We start from the raw sequence: 22,130 nt of genomic DNA, 5'->3' as shown, positions 1-22,130 counted from the left end.
TGCTTAAGCAGCAGAATAAAAAAAGGATCTCAGCTGCTAGGTGACGACATCAGGCTGTTGCAACAAAAGACAGCAAGTGATGACGGGCTGTGAGACAACGAAGCTAGTGGAGAGTGCATTGCGTGCAGCGAGGCTCAGTTGACTATCGATGGCAGATATATGTGTGAGATTGTGAGAGAAGTGGAGGGTTTGGACTTTGGATTGGTACCATGAGTGGAGAGGGAGAGGGTTGTACAAGAGTTGGGAAAAAGTGATCGATAGTACAAACCTAACTTGCAAATTTATCCAATCTGAGACAGACCAGTTTAACTAGTTCAACATTGGTTCAGATCTAAAATGCCCAACAAAAAAGGGGAGCCCATGGCATGAAGCTCCTGCCAATATGGGTTCGGGGAAGGGTCTATTGTACGTAACCTGACTCTACATTTTTACAGCTCGAACCCGTGACCATCATTAGGTCACACGGCAACAACTTTACCATTTCATAACTCTAAAATGTCCAATCCAAACCTAATTTAAGCCTGATTCAAGCCCAAAAGCGAATTCAAGATGATTCCCACCTTCTCTTAGCCTCAATCAGCCAAAATAAACACAAATTGAACTCATATCAGACCAAATTCCTGTAAATCCCCCTTTAGACATCCTGCTTCTGCTTTAGATCATTTGGCTGAAGCCGTAATATACCCTCAATTACTAATTATCCCTGAGAAAAAAAGATCAAGATGGTAATTTCATAAAAAGATTATTCATATTTATAAATGGCACCAGTGATCAATGTTTGAAATATTGTTCCAAGTTGGGGTTTCCGACCTTAGTTGAAGTGAGATGGTCCTGGTGTTGGTGCTGTGCTGGGCTTGTTGACACACGTGCCAAAGGCATTGAAGAAAAAGAGGAAGGAGATGTGATGTAGAATCAAGTTCAAACTTATGTAGATAACAGATGAATAAGAAGAAGAGCAGGAGGTAATGGCTTGGGTTGTAGAACAGTGGTGCAGTTAGCACAAACCCTCGTGTTCACCTCATGAGTCATCCCATCGTGTAAGCTTAGCCCTCACATCCTGTTGTGGCTCAAACTGGTTTTGGTTTGAGGAGGCCGGAAACTATTGCTGAAGAAGCTCTGCATCTTGTAAGTCAGCTCATCACAATTCACAAAAGCTTCTCATAGAAGCCCTATTGCCAATCATTGGTCCTCAACTCAATTCACTTGCATCATCTTGAATATTGAGTAAGTTTCATGATCTGAGTGGCAGGTGAAACAATAAGTTTTACCCATACCAACATGGAACGAAATTAATACCTTGCTAATGATATGATATAGTCTTTGAGGATGCAATTCGTGTTGCTAAGAACCTTAGATAACTTATGGTCGCCTTTCTTTTATCCTTCTTCCTGTGCACATACATACACATCACTGAATGTACTCTGGTTAATAAAGTTTCTTTAACAATTTGTTGGTCTTCCAGCAATTCAAAAAAAGAACATATATTGTTTTATGTGCAACATTTGTTGACAACAATGCCTTGCTACTTCTCTATGAAAGCATTCTATTCGCTGAACCTGATACTACCATTTTTTAACTAATAATTGTGCAATTTGGCGTGTAGGCTGATACAGGGAATCTTGAAGTATCCTCCAACACGCACACTGACGGGTGATGAAAGACAATTGTTATGGAAATTTCGTTTCTCTTTGATGTTGGAGAAGAGAGCTCTTACTAAATTTCTACGTTGTGTTGAATGGAGTGATATTCAGGTTATTATCTTGTGAATTGATCTAGCATCTAGATTTTGAGCATTCTATCCTTACACATTTACACATCTGATAGTAATTACTTCCTTAACTAGAATTTGAAGTACTTTGGAAGTTATGCCTTTTTTTTTAAACCTGATATCTCCCTTGGACCATTGGAATTTTGTTGTTTCTCATGAAGCAAAACCCCAGCCCTGAAATCTAAATCAGATTCAATTCCTTTTTATTTCCAAGGATGGAGGTAATGGGTTCATTTTAGGGGGGGGGGGGGGGGGGGGGGGGGGGGGGAGAGGGGCACAATTAAAAATCCTGTTTATCTACTCACTTATCAAACAATATCAGTTTATATATTTTACACTAAGATACCATTTAAATGTTTCTGATATATAAATTCTACAATTATTTACTTGCCTGCCATTTGATGTGAATATGTTCAACAGGAAGCAAAACAAGCAATTGATTTGATGGGAAGGTGGGAAAGCATTGATGTTACTGATGCATTGGAGCTTCTGTCTCCTGTTTTTGAAAGTGAAGAAGTGAGTATTCAAGATGTTGGTTTTCTGCATGTTCAATGTGTCCAATATACTGCCAACTCACTGTTGAAATGCCAATGTAAAACTAACCCATATTAGTTTGGGGGACTAGAAGTCTAAATTAATGATAATTAGTTTAACCTTGGTATCACATGTGTTCTTAAAAAATCTGCTAGTCAGTATGCGTCCCTTGTCTCGACATTATTTCTTTCTTGCTGGGCCTCCTATAACTGAAAAAGGTCTTATGGATGTATAACATTGTTGCCTTATTCGAGATGTGTGCTTAAATGACTATCCAACTAGTGCATTCCTATGTGGCGACATGTCCTCTGTGTTCAGATTTATGATAGGACTAGTTGTTAACTGAAAGCAACCAGCTTTACTTTATCTAAGTGACTGGTAAAGATTCAATGGAATATTAAATACGCAGCACTGATGTTGGTGACAGAACTGACGATGTTCCTATTATTATTGTGTTTAGAGTTTATCCTTTGTTTCAAGTAATCAATGTTGTGCCTCTGAAAAGAGTAACTACAAGAAATAGCTGGGTTTTTTCTTTAAAAAAACTTAATATTGAGTAATTTCATGCATTTCCTTGTGATATGACACTTCAATTGATGATAAATTTAGATAAATTTTCTTGCAAAATATCCATACAGGTTCGCGCTTATGCAGTTAGTGTCCTTGAGAGGGCTGATGATGAGGAACTCAAATGTTATTTACTTCAGTTGGTCCAGGCTCTTCGCTTTGAGAGAAGTGATAAGTCTCGCTTGGCACAATTTCTTGTGCAACGTTGTATGTCTTTTCTTCATTTCAACTTTTAATTGTCATTATTGGATCAACAGTTTTGCTTTGCCTTCATTTTTGCTAAATAGTCCTTGTTTAGGATATTTTATATTTTTTGATTTTGGGACTATGCTTCCTTTGAATATCAAATTGGAATTTCTAGAGATGTTCATTATTTGCCCAATTAGATTTACTGAACATAGTTTGTATAGAGATGATAGGTTCTCCGAATCCGAAGGGGAATTCGATATCTGACCCGAATGGAGGAGGGAATTTTTAGATTCTATTAAATAATCGAGTCTTCGAGTATGAGTATTTTTTGGTTCGGGTATGAAGGCGGATGTGGTAAAATCCTACCAATACCCTACCCGATATATATATATATATATATATATATATATATATATATATATATATATATATATATATATAGTCCACTTTCCGCTTCGAAAAAAAAAACATAGTTTGTCTCTTTACTCGATTATCAACCCATATCTTATCTTTTTTTCCAAGAGAACTCCTCATCCGATCGAAGGAGTGCGAGGAGCATGGTTGAAAATTTTGTTATGTGCCGAACGGAACGGGCGAAACTTACCGTTCCACCCGCACACTGAAACCGACACCAATTTAGCAACAATTTTGTGCACGCGACAGAGGAATTGAGCACGTGACAATCGCACGCGCTCGTTTTCACGCGACGGAAGGCGTGTCGCGATTCCATCGTAATTGCGGCTGGAGGAGTTGCAGGACTCCTCCAATAGCACTGGAGGAGTCGTAGGACTCCTCTAGCGGCACTGGAGGAGTCCTGCGACTCCTCTGGTGGCGCCAGAGGCGTATCCCGCGACTCTTCGGCGCCGCGACAAGAGAAGATCGGGAATTCGAGGTTTTACTATTAAAAATTAAATATTTTGATTTAATTAATTCAAACATTTGCTAACTTAAGTGTGATATTTCGAAGAGGCTTTTATAAAGCCTAATTAAATTATCCCAATAAAATATAAATATATTTAAATTTTTTTAAAAAATAATAAATTTTATTAATTAATATTTTGAAAATTAATTTTACTAATTTAAATTTTATTTAAAAATTCTAAAAAATTGAAAAATTTAAAGAATTCTAATAAATAAGATTAATATTCTGATATTTTTTAATTATTTTATATTTTTTTCTGGTTTACTATTTAATTAATATTCTGTTTTTTTATCATTTTAAATATATATTATTTAAAATAATAATTAATTTAAATAAATAAATAGTTAATTAATATAATTATTATATATAACGTAGCATTTTTTAATTAATTTATATACTTATTATAGAAAAAATATAGAATTAATTTAAAATTTAGATCCATGAATATTAAGACATTTAGCTTTTTTACTTTTAGAATTCTTATTTTCTGACATATGAAACATATATTTTTATCTTAGAATGTCTCTACTAATCTGCTTAGAAAATATTATATATCCTTTATTTAAGAAATTTTGATAAAGGTCTGTCAAGTTTATGATTTCTAATACAATACTTATAATCTTATAAACCTTGGATCATTCTAAATTAAGATAGTTGAATTATTATTATTAGAAGATTATTTCAAGTTTAAATAAAAAAATGCCGAAACCGTATCGTTCCGGTCTGGGATCGAAACCTCGACACAGGTTGAGATTTTAAACGTTGGCGTGGAGTACAAGAATTTAAGAATTTAATAAATATTTATAGGTTCATTGAAATATTTTTTTTTAAAAAAGAATTGTAAGTAGTAATAGGATGATGGGTAGGATATGATTACCCGATCTTTCGACGGGTATGAGGTTGGAGATGAAAGTTAAATACCCGATGGATATGGAGTTGGGTATGAGGATAGATTTAATAAATGGGGATGGGTATGGAGGATTTGAAATCCGACCTAAATCCTATCCATTGTCATCCCTAGTTTGTATGCCTACATGTTGTGCAATTGAGTACACATTTAATACACTTGATTGAATATAAACGGACAGTCCGGTGCATAAAGGTCTTGCTAGTGCGGGTATCGGGGAAGGGTCGGATCACGTACACTTGATTGAATATATGAATAAAAAAATATCAAAAGGTAAATAATATTAAATTGAAAATAATTATTTTTCTTTTTAAAAGAATAAGTGCAATTTAAGTGAAGTAAAATCAATAACGAGACAACTTCCAAAATATGATTTATATTTCAATTTGGATTTATACTTGAGGTGGAATAAAATCAATATTTAGTCTAGAACCCTTGTAAAGTTTTATCCATATTTATTTCTCAAACTTCTATTAATTAAAAACATGGTAGCAAAAGGTGATTACGCTCACCCCAGGCGCTCCTCACAGCCCATCCGCAGGTTATGTGAAGGGAGATAAATCACGGGGTCAGCTTATAGCCAACTGCCAAGTTGGCTAGGGGGTGGGAAGGTTTTTTTTCCCCGAGGGCATGTGCCTATCTGGAATTGACCCCTTGTTCCATTGTAACAAGTCTGTCACCTATATTAATTGAAAACATGTGGCATGTGGCAGAAGGTGCTCGCCTCAGCGCCCCCGCCAACCCGTCCCTAGGCCAATACAAAGGAGGTAAATCACGGATCGCTACTAGCCATTAATTGAAAACATGATTAGAGAAGTGATGATTTAATTTTAACATATCTTAACATTATAGTATCACAAAGATGCCAATTAAATAAAAGAAAAAGGGATGATAGAATGAAGTTCTCATCAAATCCTTCATTGAAGAATATAACATACCCAATGTGATTAGACTATGTGTGCATGTCAAGTTTATATCCTTGATCAACAATGGTTGCATATGTAGAACTTGGAATTCTTATTGTCATCAAATCCAAGCTCATGTTGAAGCCCTAAGCAACCTCAAATTTGTGGTCGAGAGCAAGCACAGACTCACGTGAACTGATCCTTATCCCAAAGAACAACACAAATAACAACCACTTTTTTAGTAAAGAAGCAGCAAGCACTTGACTTAAATTCCTCAAACTAGCTTTTTTGACTGTTGGGGCATTTTAGTCGGAGTTTTAAATAGGGGGTTGGGCATATTGGTTCTGGTATTTATTGTGCTTGACATGTATCAATTGCTGGCAAATTGTTTGTGTTGACGATGAATTGGTCAATTGACAAATGAAGTCAGCATTCAAAGTAATAGATTTGGGAATGTAGATATATATCTATAATGTAGATGGAATATATTCTCCTTGTTAAGCTACAGTTTGTTATTTTTATTTTATTTTTTATTGTTGTTTCTTACCATCCTGTGTTAATATTGAGCTACATTTATCTTAAAGTGTAAATTGCGTGTTACAACATATAATTGTGTAGGTATAGTAATTCTGTAACCCTGCTTGGCAAACAAAATTTTTCTGTTGCATCTCACCAAGAATAGAGAATGACACTTTTGTCCATCGCACTAAAACATTGTGTAGTCCTCCAATATTGTCTTTTAGCTTTTTCTTCAGGACTGCACATATATCGAAAAACCAATGGCGACCTGCATAGAATTAAAATTTTAGATAATCAGTCCTTTCATTCCCAGGAGATATTTTTCAGTAATAGCATTAAGATGCCTACTGATTCCTGATGCACATATTGTTAAAATTCTTGGAGGTTTGATTTCTTGTTAGTTGTGAGAAATTCAATTTGAAACCATGTTTCTTTACTACCTATAACTTCTCTAAACAATGAGAATACATCCATGGAATCATTAGACATGATTACATTATTATTACTTATTCTTACCTTTGGTTTCAAGTGCCAAAGGGTATTGTCAGCACAGTAGGCAGAGTAGAAATGTATTGCTCTAATCATTGACTGATAGTGATATTATGTCAGATTGTTGAATGATATTGTATCACTTGTGTTTACATCTTACAGGACTTACCTTAATTGATACCGCTTAGAGTCTACTGAGAAAGGAAGAATTTCTTTCCATCATTTATCTTTCAATTTTCTTTGTTGACGGCAAGGAGACGAAAAACTCAAAAAAAAGAATGGGGAGAGAAAGTACAACAATAGTAAAGGGAGGGCATGCCAGAGTCAAAGAAACTATCCATATATTACACTTATGTCATCTCCAATTCCAATTGTTGTTAACTGAGATATATTTATCAACGTGGATAAGTTAGCTCCAGTGCCAAATGTCCTATAAGCTTTATTTAATCTACATTAAAAACTATAAGTACAATCTCACTAGGATGCTACAAAAATCAATATCATTATCTTATGCATGACCCTCATTTTAATGCTTAGTTATATTCTATCTCTTAGTGCTTTAAAATTTTAATCTCAATTAACTTTCTAATGCTATAGATTTGTATTTGGAACTAGACAAAGTCAGTAAAAGAATATTATATGCTTAAAACTCATGAGTTGATCTTGACACATTGAAGTATACTAATGCTCGGCACATTGCTAAAATGGTACCATTTCAGTCAAAGATCAAAACTTTAGTACAGATTGATATTTCAAACCTTGACTAAGATACCCTTTGCTCAACAGCCATCAATTTATTGTGCTTGCTGAATGACTATTGGCATTCTTTTCTGCAACTGTTGCTAGTAAATGAATATTGTTACTTGTCTATGGACTTGATGATAATGCAACTTTTTTTTTGTTAGGTCAGATCCCATTTTCATGGTAGTTATATTATCTTGAAGTTTCAAATTTCATCTATCAAGATTTTCATACTATTCAGTTCACTATGATTTTTTCTGTCTTTACTTTTAAAACTTTTCCATTTAAAACATTGCAGCTTTATCAAATATTGAGCTAGCTAGCTTCCTTCGTTGGTATGTAGCAGTTGAGCTTCATGATCCTGCCTATGCTAAGCGCTATTACTGTACTTATGATATGCTGGAGGACAACATGATGAAGGTCAGATTTTAAATTTCATTTCATTGTTATTCCTTAATTGCCAGAAGTTACTTCTTTGTTTATGTACTGCAATTTTTAGATCGTATAGGTTGTCTTATGTCATTCTGTAGGTTGAGATCACATAATTATTTGGTATCCAATAGAAGGAATGCCACCAGTTGCATATTCAGGGAGCAATGAATTATTGTCATTGATTTTTCATCCCAATCTTGTATAAGGCTATGAATCTGTATATTTTTTTCAACATCTGTGATTGTTGAAACAGCCTCGTGCAACATCTGTCAATCTCATGTCATTTGATTGTTGAATCTGCAATGTGACTTAGATGTCACGGGTTTGAGTCGCGGAAACAGTCTATTGCAATGCAAGGTAAGGTTGTATACAATAGACCTAATATGGTCTGACCCTTTCCTGGACCCTGCACTGGCAGGAGCTTCATGCACTGGGCTATTCTTTATCTGTGATTGTTGCTCTACCTTGAGTTTTTCCAGTGACATGTTCCTAATATGGTTCCAGATTTGCAACTATGTATTTCTAGATGGTCTGCTTCTTTTGTTAAAAGAGAGAAAAGTATGCTTTAAAATGTTTTCCCCTTTGGTACTTGATGACAAGAACCTTGTCCAGGTAGATAGTAACGTTATGCATGCCAAATGAGGAACAACATGCCAGATATTGCACAGATTAAATCACCAGTGGTTAGTTGTTAAATAGTCACACATTGTGGAAGAGTTCTATGAAGTTTTAATTTAGTTATTTCTTTACCTATAGGGTGGTCTAGAAACAACCTCTTGCAAAAAGCAGGGTAAGACTGCGTACAATGGATCCTTCCCTGGGACCCCGCATGGCGGGAGCTTCGTGCACCGGGCTGCCCTTTTTTTTTTTTTTTTTTACCTATAGGGTGGTGGGTAGATAATGTTCTGATTTGTGCCAGAGACTTGTCACTTCTTTGACGGCATTTATCTTTAATAAGAACAAATGGATGCAGCGGAATGCGATTAGGTTATAATCAGAAATCTCGCCTTTATTTTTTTCCGTTGGTCTCGTTGTTTGAGCTTTAATTGCATCATACAGGTCAACAACTACAGTGGTGGTCTCAATTCCTAGGTACATTTGTAATGCTTAAATTTGATTATGCATCTGTTGTGGAATGAGTGCAGAACCTCATGAAGCTATACTAGAATATCTATGCTGGGAACGACACAAGTACATGACCTTTTGTGTTTAACATGCACAATTCTATTAGGGTTTATGCTAATTAATTATAAAGTAAATTCTGTACCTCTATCTGAACAAGATTAAAACCAGGGTTATTTGCTTCTAGTTGTCACTTTTACTTTCCCTCAAGGATTATCACCTAAGATACCTGAGAGATTATTAGGTTATTGTTGAAAATTTAAAAAAGAAATGATCAAACATTGATTATCTGTGGACTACATAGTGATGGATCATCCACCAAGCCATCTTAGAATTTTATTTAGTTTTGGAAAGTTCAAGAAAGATTTGAAATTTTTAAAATTTAATTATCTTCTCTTGCTTCTGAATCTCAATGCTCACACTTTCTTTTGTTGTGAGCAGTTGCAAGTTGGTACAAGTCGAGAAGAAAATGGATACAAGTTATGGCAGAGTTTGGTTCGCCAAACAGACCTAATAGCTCAGCTGTGTTCAATTACAAAGGATGTTAGAAATGTACGTGGTGGAACTCAAAAGAAAATAGAGAAGTTACGACATCTTCTTACTGGAATTCTTAGTGAGCTTACCTATTTTGACGAGGTATTATTACCATTAGCTGAATTTGGTTAGCTGCATATCTATGGTGTCTTTATGTCTAACACATGCTTTTCTTATTTGTCTTGTGTTAGCCCATTCGATCACCTCTGGCTCCTGGGACATTGATAACTGGAATTGTCCCAGCAGAGTCGTCTATTTTCAAAAGTGCACTGCATCCTTTACGTCTTACATTTAGTACCCTTAGTGGTGAAACTTGCAAGGTGATCTTTAAAAAGGGGGATGATCTTCGTCAAGATCAGCTGGTTGGTTTCCTTTTTTTGGTTCTATTAAATTTGAATTTTGTATCTCTTATTGATTAGTTTTCTATGACATTATTCTTATCCTCCTTTGGCAATCCGATGTATGTTGTTTTAGATGCAATAACCTAGCAAACATATAACAAAAGATAGTTATATCATGTATCCACTAGATTTGGATACAAAATTTTCTGATCATGCCCTCGTTCCTATTTTGCTAAAGTAAATCATGTGAGAATTTCAACCTTTAGTCACAATAAAGTTTTGACATTCTAAGCAATAATTTATGTTCTACAAATCTCTCTTATGGAATAATTGAGCCCAGTCTGCTTAGTTATGTAAACATAAGTTTTTCTTTTTAGAGATCATATTGTTGGTAAATGGAAGATGTGGGATAGACTTTGCCCAAATCATTGAATTGTTCAATAGGCTATGCTAATTATTGGACTCATTCAGACAAGCGTTCTTCTGAACTAGGAGGTTTTTCTGAATGAATTGCCCAAATCATTCAAACGTGCATATCCATTTTGGTGTGCATCGTTTCATATTCTAACAACTCTTACATGTGATCAATGTAACTAGGAGGTTTCATCCGATGTTCGTTCTTGGTTGCTGGTTAGTAAATTGAAGATTCGAGACTTCTTCTAAATCATAAAACTGTTAAATAAGCTACGCTAATTGGACTCACTTGTGACGAGTTTTCACATGGATATGAATTTAGATGTATGGGAATTCATTTTCTAAAATTTTTTTACATGTGGTTAATGTGACTATGAGAGTCAATCCTGATGTCTGGTGTCCAAGACAAACAGGTAGGGCTAGGAAAAAAGGTTCAAGGAACACAGTAAACGTGTAAATATATTATTCTCAATGGTGAATATTTGTTATTGAAAAATTATATTCATTTGTTTCCTGTTTTTGCTTCGTGTATGTTCATGGTGCCAGCTTAGTGTATCTCTAATGGCTTAAAGAGTTTGATGGGTTGTGTTAAACACAGGTTATCCAAATGGTGTCTCTAATGGATCGATTGCTAAAATTGGAGAATCTGGACTTGCAGTTAACTCCATATAGAGTTCTTGCAACTGGGCAAGATGAAGGGATGCTAGAATTTGTCCCATCCAGCTCTCTTGCACAGGTATCTTGATGTTCTGACAATACTGAATTAGTCACTTGTGAATAAATAAATGTGCACTACTATTTTGCTGGCATGTTTTCATGCTATGATCAGTACTTGTTTTCTTGAACATATTAGTTTTGTGTTCCACTCACATGATTGGAAATTTTGTGTCATAATGTCTTGTGTAAAGTACAAGGCCTTGAGAAGCTGATTGAGATCTTATAAATTCACAAGGGTTTCGTGTGAAATAATAATAAAATAATATACATATAAGTAGAGAGGGTTACCTATAGTTGGAATAACTCGATAATTGTCCCCGTCTTCAAATGTGTCATGATCAAAATAATTATTATAGATTATAATTGGTTGATACATCAATATTAGCCGGATAACACATGGCTACAATTAACGGAATCTTTATATTTCAGAAGAAAATACATGAAATAAGGTAATGATACATCTTATGAGGTCCTGAGCTTCATTTAATGTTGTTAATACTAGAAAATAATCTAAATATAGTGAGCTGTGTAGGTAGTTGAAGGGTGATTTTTTAATTTTTTTTGCATTAATAGTTAAAGATAGATAATAGAGAACATGAAAAATTAATATCTCAAAAGAGGGGTTATCCGTGATCTTTTTTGATCTTTCTCTAGCCAACATAATTTGTTTTTTAGACTTGTTTTACACTTTTATATTATTACACTAGGTCATGTATAAAGACTATCATTAAGTTGGGTTAGAAGAAACAATCAACTAAAGCAAATTTATAAGTTAATGAATCAGTTAGGATCATTTAGTTATCTAGTATCTAGAACCTTGATTAGTTAGTATATTACCAAATTAGGGTACATTCAGTAACTGCTTAATGTACATGAATCAACATTGCTTCTTCAATTACTTTATAACCAAATATGAGAGATATTTTACTTGGACCAGTACGGACTGAGTTTAGAGTTGTAGTGATGCGGAGATGATTAAGTTTACACTTAACACTTGTCCTTTAACTGAGTAAACATTGCTTAGATTATGCTTTTATTTGTTTCTCAAGGAGCAGGTTTTATACTTGAAAATGTTTAGCCCTTAAGAATATAGTAATTGTTTCTTGTTGATGGTTCATTGTATCTTTACATATTATGAAAATACTGATATTATAGTATCATCTTAGATTCTATCAGAAGACCGTAGTATTGTGAGTTATTTACAACGGTTTCACCCTGATGAAGATGGACCATTTGGCATAACAGCTCAATGTCTTGAAACATTTATCAAGAGTTGCGCTGGCTACTCAGTTATTACATACATACTGGGGATAGGAGACAGGTCTGTCTACTTTTTTCTTTGTTGTAATTAATTATTTCAAAATGCATATTATGAGAAATTTGCATTTGACTGCATAATATAGTGACTTTGTTGCCCACATGTTTCATTTGAGTAATTTTCCTGCTATATATTTTGCTACAAGCTCAATAGAATAGGATGAACATCCCTCAATGTGTCTTGTGCTTTCTTTGAGTTGAAATGAGGATCAACCTTATCGCTAAACATTTTACATGACCTTAGCACTTTGTTTCAACTATTTGATCAATTCTTTCTTTGATTTCTAGAAGAATGTAAATATACTGATTTTTATTGTATACTTTTCAATTTTCCTACTTTTCATTTTTCTAATGTGACTTTCAGGCATTTGGACAACCTCCTCCTCCGAGATGATGGTCGCCTCTTTCATGTGGACTTTGGCTATATATTAGGTAGAGATCCCAAGCCATTTCCACCACCCATGAAACTCTGCAAGGAAATGGTTGAGGCCATGGGTGGAGCTGAAAGGTATATTGAGACATCTAAGATAGTATGTATTCTTTATATTTGGGAAATGCCTGCTAATGTAATATAGACACAACAAAATGTCCAGCTTTGAAATGATGCATATGATTCTATGTTTCTGTAATTTTCCATGGTTATCTTGTCACTCTTAGGTTTTGTTGGCATTTGAATCACCATTTCACTGGCTTGGGTCATTTATTAGAATTCATGTTTGACCAAATTATGTACTACAAACATTTATGGAGCAAAAGATAGTAACCACTTGTATAGAATCTGATGATAGCTTTGCTAAATCAACATAAATATGATTAATCTTTCTATTGATTCGTGAAATGTTTGGCAAATCATGACATTAGAGACAGTAATAGCAGACTGATAGCTTCTTTGTTTCTTGTTGAATATTGGTTTGGCTAGAAAATTACCTTAACATGCTTCCTTAGAAGTAGATGGTTGAGTCACAGGCCTTACTAACGGCTGCAATGCCAAATGGCACACAACTATTTAATGCAATACTAGGCAACAACACGTATCATGATCTCATACTTGAATTATGTGCACATTGCTAGATTAAAGTTCCAGTGTGCTAAATGGCCTTTCAACTAACAGCTCACCACAATTTTTTAAAACCGATTAATGGCTAAAAATATCTTGTCTATTCTGATTTTTTTACTTTAACAAACTGTGTCCTAATTTATTCAATTTCATAACAATCAATCTGTAACTAACCCTTCAAAACTTCAGCACGTCACTGCATGAAATTGCAGTTCTTGGTTTATAATGCTAGTATTGGGTGGCCTAAAAACAAGCTAGCTATTGATTTTGCCAAGACAACGATTCTTTGTTCCTAGTAAAAAGAATGGATTCTTTGAATCCCTTCAAACCGTAGTACTTAATTTGATTTTGAACTTTCATACTTGGAATTTATTAGGACCAATTGTTTTTAATTGAAAAATACATGTAGTTTTTGGGAGAAGGATATTTTCATTATAAAGTTTGGACAAAAAGATCATATATTTTGTCTTTAATTCTTTTCTTAGATTAATGTAATACTATGGTATAGCTAGTCGTGTTTTACATGGTAGTGTTTGGGGTACTTCGGAAATAATACATGTAAAAAGTTTGTGTATAAATGTTGAGAATACTTAGATGGATGTGTGAAATTAATAGTAAAAAAATAAATTAGAAATATTCACAAGAGAGAAAATAGGTTAAAATGGTATAGACATCCTTAAAGAAAATGAGATATTAAGATGACTTGGAAGAGTGAGGATAAGGAAAGATGAGTGGAAATTGCAAACAAACAAATAACAAGTTAGGCGTTTAACTATTTGGGGTTTGCTACATGTGTCTTATTCTGGCATTGAACTATATTTAAGGTTATATTTTTAGTAATATTTAGATCTTTTAGATCACTTATTACATTAAAACATAGTTTTTTTTTATGAGCTATGATACTCATAAGGAAAATTCTTAAGGATAGACACATAAATGATGGGACCCACCATTTCACTTTTTGTAGATCCCATCATTTATGTGTCTATCCTTAAGAATTTTCCTTAAGAATATCATTTCTTTCCCTCTATTTTTCACACCTTCAATTCTGATCCATTTTAACTTCTGTGTTTTTTGGAAGAGCCATATCATCTTAACATTCTTTTCCTCTCATTTTATCATTTTTATAGTTACACTTATTTACTGTTAGATACTAACATGACTTGAGAAAATTATATTTAGCATAATTAGTAGATATTTAAATGATTTTTCCAGTGATATATCCTTTCCTAGGGTTCAAAAATGGAATAGAATCCCCTAGAGTAGACACCAAGGTTTAAAATCTCGTCTCGTGTCGAGATTTTAGTCATAGACTGGAACGATGCAGTTTCGGTATCGTATTGTGCCGTGCCGATATGATTTTAGTATTTTTTTTTTATTTATATATAGTAATTATTAGATAAATATGTTTATTGTGTATTAGTTAAAAATAAGTTATATATTGATTTTAATTTGATTTATTAGAATTGTTTTTATTTTTTTTAGAATTTTTAAATAAAATTTAAATCAGTAAAATTAATTTTCAAAATATTAATTTATAAAATTTATTTTTTTAAAATTTTAAATATATTTACAGTGAAAAAATATAAAATAATTTAAAAAATCAGATTATTAATCTGATATATTAGACTTTTTTATTTTTTTTGAGAATTTTTAAATAAAATTTAAATTAGTAAAATTAATTTTTAAAATATTAATTAATAAAATTTAGTATTATTTTTAAAATTTTAAATATATTTATAGTAAAAAAAATAAAAAAAATCAGATTATTAATCTGATTTATTATTATTTTTTTTTTTTTAAGCCGGAGGAGTCCTGTGCCTCCTTCGGCGTCACCAGATGAGTCCCGCGCCTCCTCCGGCACCGCTGGAGGAGTCTCGCGACTTTGCCTACGAGGCGTCCTATGTGTGCAATGCTCCCTAGACGTGCGAGGCATTTGGAATGACGAGCATGCGATTCCTTCTGTCGCGTGACACTCCCGATGACGCACGACGAAATCATTGCTTGTCCGGTGCCGGTTTCGGTGTGCTGGCAGAACAGTAAGTTTCGCCTGTTCCATCCATCATAGAACGAAATTTTGAACACTGGTAGACACACTAGATTTGTGGTTGGAATCTAATGTTGCACCACTTATTTAAGAGAAAATATCATTCACTGAAGAGGTGTTGTTAATTAAAGTGTAAGTTACATGGGTTCCAGATTTCATAGTAGTTTGTCCTTAGGGCAGCTTTACCATCTCTACATTCATCTTTTCTAAATCTGATGTGTCAACTGATGGGCATGTTTTATGGTCAGTAATACAATAGTTTTAAGATTGCATATTTGGAAATTTTGTCTATACATCTAATCATCCTCAAAAGGAAATTTGTTAAGATGCAACCTATTGTTGATCGAATATCCATGACAGTTGAAGTATCAGTTGCCTTTATGTTAGGATGTTTAATTATGATTAGATTTCTGGATGTAATGGCAATGTGACCTATCTTACAGAAAAACATTATGGTTTGTATTTACTACAAATAGAACCATTATGAAGGTTAAATTGAGGAAGAAAGGACAACTTTAATGCTGGATGGGTATTATGGGAGAAGGTTTTTGTCTTTCTAACCTATCTATCTTATATCGATAAATAGGCTGAAGAGTAGTGTTGTGATCTTGAATAGAATAACCTTGTAACCTCGCTATCTTATATCAAGTAGGCTGAAGAGTAGCTTTGAGATCTTCAATAGAATATGTAAATAAAAATTGTTGAGGCATACTCACCAGTTGTCTACTCCGAGTCCTTATGATCGAGGTTAATCTTCTGTGAGCTATATAAATTCACTGATATATGATGAAGGTTAATCTTCAAAATCTTTTGAATGTTTCTCTTGGAAATTGTCTATTGTTTAATGTGTGCATGTGCATGTTGGATTGACCTCTAAGTTTAGATGCTAGACCTTTAAAAAACCATTATAGATGTCATAATTTGGTTTGTTCTTCTGTTGCAGCCAATATTACACAAGATTTAAATCTTATTGTTGTGAAGCGTACAACATTTTGCGGAAATCCAGCAACCTTATATTGAACCTTTTTCATCTGATAGCTGGTTCTAACATCCCTGACATTGCTTCTGATCCTGAAAAAGGCATTCTGAAGGTGCGCTTATGGTTCATTTCATGGTTTGTATTTCAGATAAGAATATCAAATAATATACAAGTTCACTATCTGATCATCTGTGTTTAGGTTCAAGAAAAGTTCCGTTTGGATCTGGATGATGAAGATGCCATACACTTCTTCCAGGATCTCATTACTGAGAGTGTTAGTGCCCTGTTCCCTCAAATGGTTGAAACCATCCATCGATGGGCCCAATACTGGCGTTAATTATTCTCCATGGTGGGTTTTCCCAGCTTTTGTGGGCCTGTATCAAAGTTAACCTTGCTGCCAGGTATCCCCCACCCCCTACCCCCCATGTTAATTCCAGTCATTCTTGAGTTTGCAATCTGAAAGAATTATGCATATCGACTCATTCCTGTACACTTATAAACCTTCAAGTCTACTCCATAATTCCCATGCGATCTGCAAGAATTATGCTTATAGATTCTTTCTTGTACACATATAAGCCTTCAATTCTACTCCATAGTTCCCATCCAATCTGCAATAATTATACTTATAGATTCATTTTTGTACGCTTATACTCCCCTATATTCTGCTCCATATTTCCTGTTGGAAAGCCCTTGTGTTTCTTTGTGCATCGGATTATTTGTTTTTCCTTTCTCGCTGAATGACTATTTTCTACTTGGGTATGATGTTTATTTCACTCCATGACCAAAATTAAAGAATAGGTATTCCTATTTATTCCTTGTCAATTTCATTCCTTAAATTAGTTTTGTAACCGAGCACACCATAAATGAACCATGAGTTTAATGATTCTAGTTGAATGGTAGATTCTCGGTAAGATATGAATCATGCTATTTCTGGTGTCTGACAAATGACGTATTCTATTTACACATTAATAAGTTGTCAATTTGTATTCAGCAAGTTGAAGGGTTTTACTCTTTTCTCAGGTCTGGTTCCGGAATAACTATCTTGTAAATTAACGATATGATTATAGTATTAGCAATCATTAGTTAAAATTCGTTTTGTACAGTTTGCTTCTTCTGTTTTCAATCTAAAACATTTCTTTATGGGAATCTTGTTTTAGTATTTATTTCTGAGTAAAGATGTATTAATTTTGTATTGCTTGGTGTGGATGTACACGCAAACATCCGTGCACAATGTCGTAGTGTATCTCCTAATGCTGCGCTAATTTCTCCTATGAGAGTCCCTGATGACAGTTCAAAATTTTGATAATGGGTTCATATTAGACTCAGTTTGTTTTAAAAGAAAATATTTAAAATGCATATCTAAATTGTTTTTTTTACCAAATAACATATCGATTGATTGATCTGAATTCTGAAATGTAAACACATTTAAATTTGATCGATCAATCAATAACTTATTTTCAAAAATATTCTTTTATCTATCGCATCGATGATTAGAAATCGAATTGAATCCTTGCCAGAAAAAACTGTAACCGTGAAAAACACAGCTGCAATTTGGCAGTCGCTTGGCTCTATAGTCCTCGTGGTGGCTTGTGATGTTGCAGCAAGGGGTGGTATATCAAAATTTAGGCTTTTGATGTTTCAGCTTGGGGTGGTATATTAAAATTTATAAGGTTAGAATTTTGATATATTTAATATTTAATATATTGAATTTTTAGTATAGTTAAATTTTATATCGTTTATAGTAAAATATGGTATATTAAAATTTTTGATAGAAATACTGTAAATGAGTATGGTTGAATGTATTTAGAGCCAAACCACAACTTCGCAGCCAGCTGCTCGAAAGCTTTCAGCCACAATTTTAACACTAGTAAATTAATTCAACTTTTACATGTTTATATATAAAAGTAATTTCTTTAGCTAAATTATTAAAAATAAATCAAATGTACTTCGTATCTCAAATTTTCTATAAATTCAAAGGTCTGCTACAATGCATTTCAAATATGAACGTATCTTTGTTATAAAAAGGTGCACAACTTCATTACCACTCTTTTACCTTAGTGCCAATGTACGAGGACTAACTGAGCATTGATCGAACTCAAGCTGCAAAGCCATTGGTGCAGGCTAACCCCTACCTTGTGGTAAATCAAATTGACATTGATGGATGTTGATCTTTAAGCCCAGTTTTACCAGACTTTATCCCAATGCTGGCGACATTACGTGCCTCAACTTACCAGGCGGTCAACTTGGAGCATTGATCGAACTCAAGCTTCTTATAACCTTTGGTACAAGCAATAAGAGAAAGACTTCTACCTTTGGTATCAATCAAATTAACATTCACTGATGTCTAATTTTAAGACCAACTTTTTACTAGACTTAATTCCTATGTTAGTAAGTCTACCAAAAATAATCTTCAAAAGTCTTGTTAATTCTAACAATTATCATCAACTCAACTGGGAATAAGCTCTATCTTGCACCATTTATTAATCTCGATTCACCAGAAATATAAGATAGGATCTTCAATTATGTTTTGTCGGTCTTACTGCATAAAATGTCCCAGACGGGTTGTTGATCATGGTGAATGATCTTGTTTGGAAGCTGAGTTAGACTGGGGTTGACGACGAGGGCAGAAACGTTGACACAGAGAGGACTGAGATCTAGGTTTTGCAGAAGCATTGCAGACCGTTCACCTTCCACCGGGGTAGAGGCAGTGGAAGGTGCCAGCCTACACATACAAGCACCGCGAGTGGGGCGGAGTCAGGGACGAGTCTCTGGCGGAAATCTCCAGAAGCGCTCAAAAGTCGGGAGCCTCAAAGCGAAAAGGAAAATGAATAGTAGTACTATAGTAGATGTGTATATATGGCCGCCACGACTAACTGAGAGTACCTTCATTTTTATATTGTCTCTTGTAACCTTCGTAATTACGAGATATCAGAGAATGCCAGGTGTCATGATATGTCGGGTGGTAGATGAAGTGTGGTGGACTCCCATTGGGTAGAGGAAGGTTTCGCAATATGCATGTGGCAGAGTATTAGAATATTCCTTGACGAATAGTCATTATTCTCTGACAAGTAGTTGTAATGACAGTGTTTGTCTCCTGACAATAGTTCGAGCGACTCTGGGGTCGTCTGGGAGTATACTGGAACCATGCTCATGAGAAGTGGGGACTAAGTCCTGGGGTCCGACCAACTAAGAAGTCGATTGGGAGTAGACTGGGATGGTACCTAAGAGAAATGAAGGGACTGAGCCCTGGGTTTGACTAGCTAAGAAGAGCGGGGAGGGCATGCCCTAAGAAATGAGGGGACTAAGCTCCGGGATCCGACTAAAATTGAAAGGCGTAGAGTAGATTAAGACTGTGTCCAGGAGAAATGAAGGGATTAAGCCTTAGTGTCCGACCAGCTAAGAAGCCGATCAGGAGTATAGTATATCGAGAGCCATTCTTATGAGGCGGGAGAGCCAAGTACCAAAGGAATTTCCTGACCTTGATCGTTGCTCTCCATTTTGGACCAGTCCAAGAACTTCCTGATTTTAACTGTCATCTCTCTTTTATTTTTGACCATCCTCTCACCTTAACTATTGACCTTCCAATATTTTCAGGGCCCCATTATACGCCATATCAGTGAACTTGTCCCGGTTCCTCAGATTCCTCCAAGACCACCAGGGAATTGCCTTGGTTTTACTCCATAAAATTTTCTTCAAGTGCATTCGCCCATAATTGACAGATGCGACAGATGCATAAAGATGCACAAAATCGAAGACTATTAACAGACATCATAGAAAAACACGTTAAACAGTTAAAGAACCGAACATAATAAATCAAAATGGGCTGAATTGAATAATTAAGCTGTCAGTTTTATATTGAACATGTCAAGGAATCCTTTGGCGATTCCAACTTGAACCCAGAAACAAGCTTGTAACGTGTGTGCATGCCAACTTGATTCATAACTAGTTGCTCTAGCACGAATCGATCTCCTTCTCACATATGCAAATCGAGGATGGAAATACAAGGAGTTTCTGTATACAGTAAAAACTTGAGATGCTTTGTGATGATAGAAAGAAGTTTATAATTGGAAAAAAACACTAGTAAAAGAGATAGAATAAAGGAATAAATAATAGTTGTAGAGACAATCTATATAAGAATATAAACCTTGATAATGTTAAAAAAAAATATTTACACAACATTGAAGTTACTATATTTAAATTGTTTTTTTGTGTCTCTACCATTTATAACAATCTCTACGTTCATCATCCAAAACAACCAAATAATAATACTTTGTCCTCATCAATAACATCAAGTAACTTGGAGCATCACTATTGATGTGGTAGTTTTATTTAAACCCACATGTTCCGGAGGGCACAAGATATGATGATTTGCTAGTCAAAGTTAAGATGAGTCAAATATGACCTAAAAAAAAATTTAGACTCTTTTCAAAAGAGACTCGGATTTGATTAAACTGGCTTAGTAAACTCATCGAGATTTAAGTTTGGTTAAGTGCAAGTCAACTACAATGACTTCTATCTCAACTCTTGATCTTGACACGCATTTTGATCTTAGTCACCCACACGCTCATGTCTCGACTTTTGACTCAAACATCCTCCAATTCCTAGCTTACCCAGCCTTGATGCATCTAGTCTCGGCTTCAAATCTAGACATCCTCGAATACCGCTTTCGGTTCAGTCTTAGATCCTGGTATTATCTACTTGTCTCGACCTTAGTTGTCGATAATGCCTATATCTCGGCCTCAGTCGTCGACACCATCTGGCTCAATCTCAGATCCCGACACCACTTATTTAGCTCGGTCTTGATTGTCGACATCATCATATGATGCTATGTGAAAGAAGACACAATGTAAAAATTGCTCTTACAAACTAAAGTACTAGCATGTTTATGAACTTTTAATGAAGATGACCCAACATAATACACTCCCCTATAATTTTTTTAATCATATCCATCCATGGGGTTAAGAGTTTGGAACGAGAAATGAAGAAGGAAAAGCTATATTAGATTTTACGATAACATATGACCTTATATTAGTTAATATATTTTTAAGAAAAGAGAAGAACACTTGGTCATGTTTAAAAGTGAGATTAATAAACCACAAATTAACTTTCTCATAGTTAGAAAGAGCGATAGAAAGATTTGTAAAAATTATAAGGTCATCCTTAGAGAAAGCTTAACTACATAACATAAGTTAGTAGTGTTGGAAATACACCTCAAACATAGAATCAATAAAAGGAAAATATATACAACTCCTACAATTAAGTGGTGGAAGTTAAATAATGAAAAATAAAATATATTTAAGAAGAAGAAAGGAGTACAAGTATTAGGTAAAATATATGATGAGTCTAATATGACATGAAATAAGATAATATCAAAGTTAAAAATAATGTACTCGGTGAGTCAAAGGGATATGTACCATGCACCAAGTAAGAAATCTTAGTGGCGGAATAATAAAGTACAAGAGAAAGTGAAGGAAAAATAAATAGTTTATAAGAAATTATATATTTTAAAAATTAGAAAAATTTAAAAATATACAATAACCAAAAAAGATGCTAAAACGTAGTAATGAAGCAAAGATTGGGGTGATTTTGAATGGTTATATAAAAAATTGGATAACAACAATACATGAAA

At 34.3% G+C, this 22,130-nt stretch overlaps 2 protein-coding genes across 2 annotated transcripts in view; both read left to right on the top strand.

Annotated features, from left to right (window-relative positions):
- The window catches only part of LOC122029437 (phosphatidylinositol 3-kinase, root isoform-like), a 29,786-nt gene extending 12,088 nt beyond the window's left edge, over positions 1 to 17,698 (top strand). Inside the window, exons 8-19 of the mRNA XM_042588422.1 lie at positions 1,604 to 1,751; positions 2,189 to 2,284; positions 2,941 to 3,076; positions 7,840 to 7,961; positions 9,537 to 9,731; positions 9,821 to 9,991; positions 10,983 to 11,120; positions 12,268 to 12,422; positions 12,783 to 12,926; positions 16,466 to 16,613; positions 16,701 to 16,902; positions 17,522 to 17,698. Coding sequence (XP_042444356.1) covers positions 1,604 to 1,751; positions 2,189 to 2,284; positions 2,941 to 3,076; positions 7,840 to 7,961; positions 9,537 to 9,731; positions 9,821 to 9,991; positions 10,983 to 11,120; positions 12,268 to 12,422; positions 12,783 to 12,926; positions 16,466 to 16,613; positions 16,701 to 16,838 — 1,591 coding nt within the window. The 3' untranslated portion in view covers positions 16,839 to 16,902; positions 17,522 to 17,698. The remainder of the gene's footprint in view (positions 1 to 1,603; positions 1,752 to 2,188; positions 2,285 to 2,940; positions 3,077 to 7,839; positions 7,962 to 9,536; positions 9,732 to 9,820; positions 9,992 to 10,982; positions 11,121 to 12,267; positions 12,423 to 12,782; positions 12,927 to 16,465; positions 16,614 to 16,700; positions 16,903 to 17,521) is intronic.
- Positions 17,699 to 17,987: 289 nt separating this feature from the next.
- The window catches only part of LOC122028945 (phosphatidylinositol 3-kinase, root isoform-like), a 26,582-nt gene continuing 22,439 nt past the window's right edge, over positions 17,988 to 22,130 (top strand). Inside the window, exon 1 of the mRNA XM_042587916.1 lies at positions 17,988 to 18,111. Within this exon, the coding sequence (XP_042443850.1) occupies positions 17,988 to 18,111 (124 nt within the window). The remainder of the gene's footprint in view (positions 18,112 to 22,130) is intronic.

The sequence above is a fragment of the Zingiber officinale genome, chromosome 10B, assembly GCF_018446385.1.
Source record: "Zingiber officinale cultivar Zhangliang chromosome 10B, Zo_v1.1, whole genome shotgun sequence".
NCBI classification, from domain to species: domain Eukaryota; kingdom Viridiplantae; phylum Streptophyta; class Magnoliopsida; order Zingiberales; family Zingiberaceae; genus Zingiber; species Zingiber officinale.
This window is presented reverse-complemented; position numbering and strand designations above follow the sequence as displayed.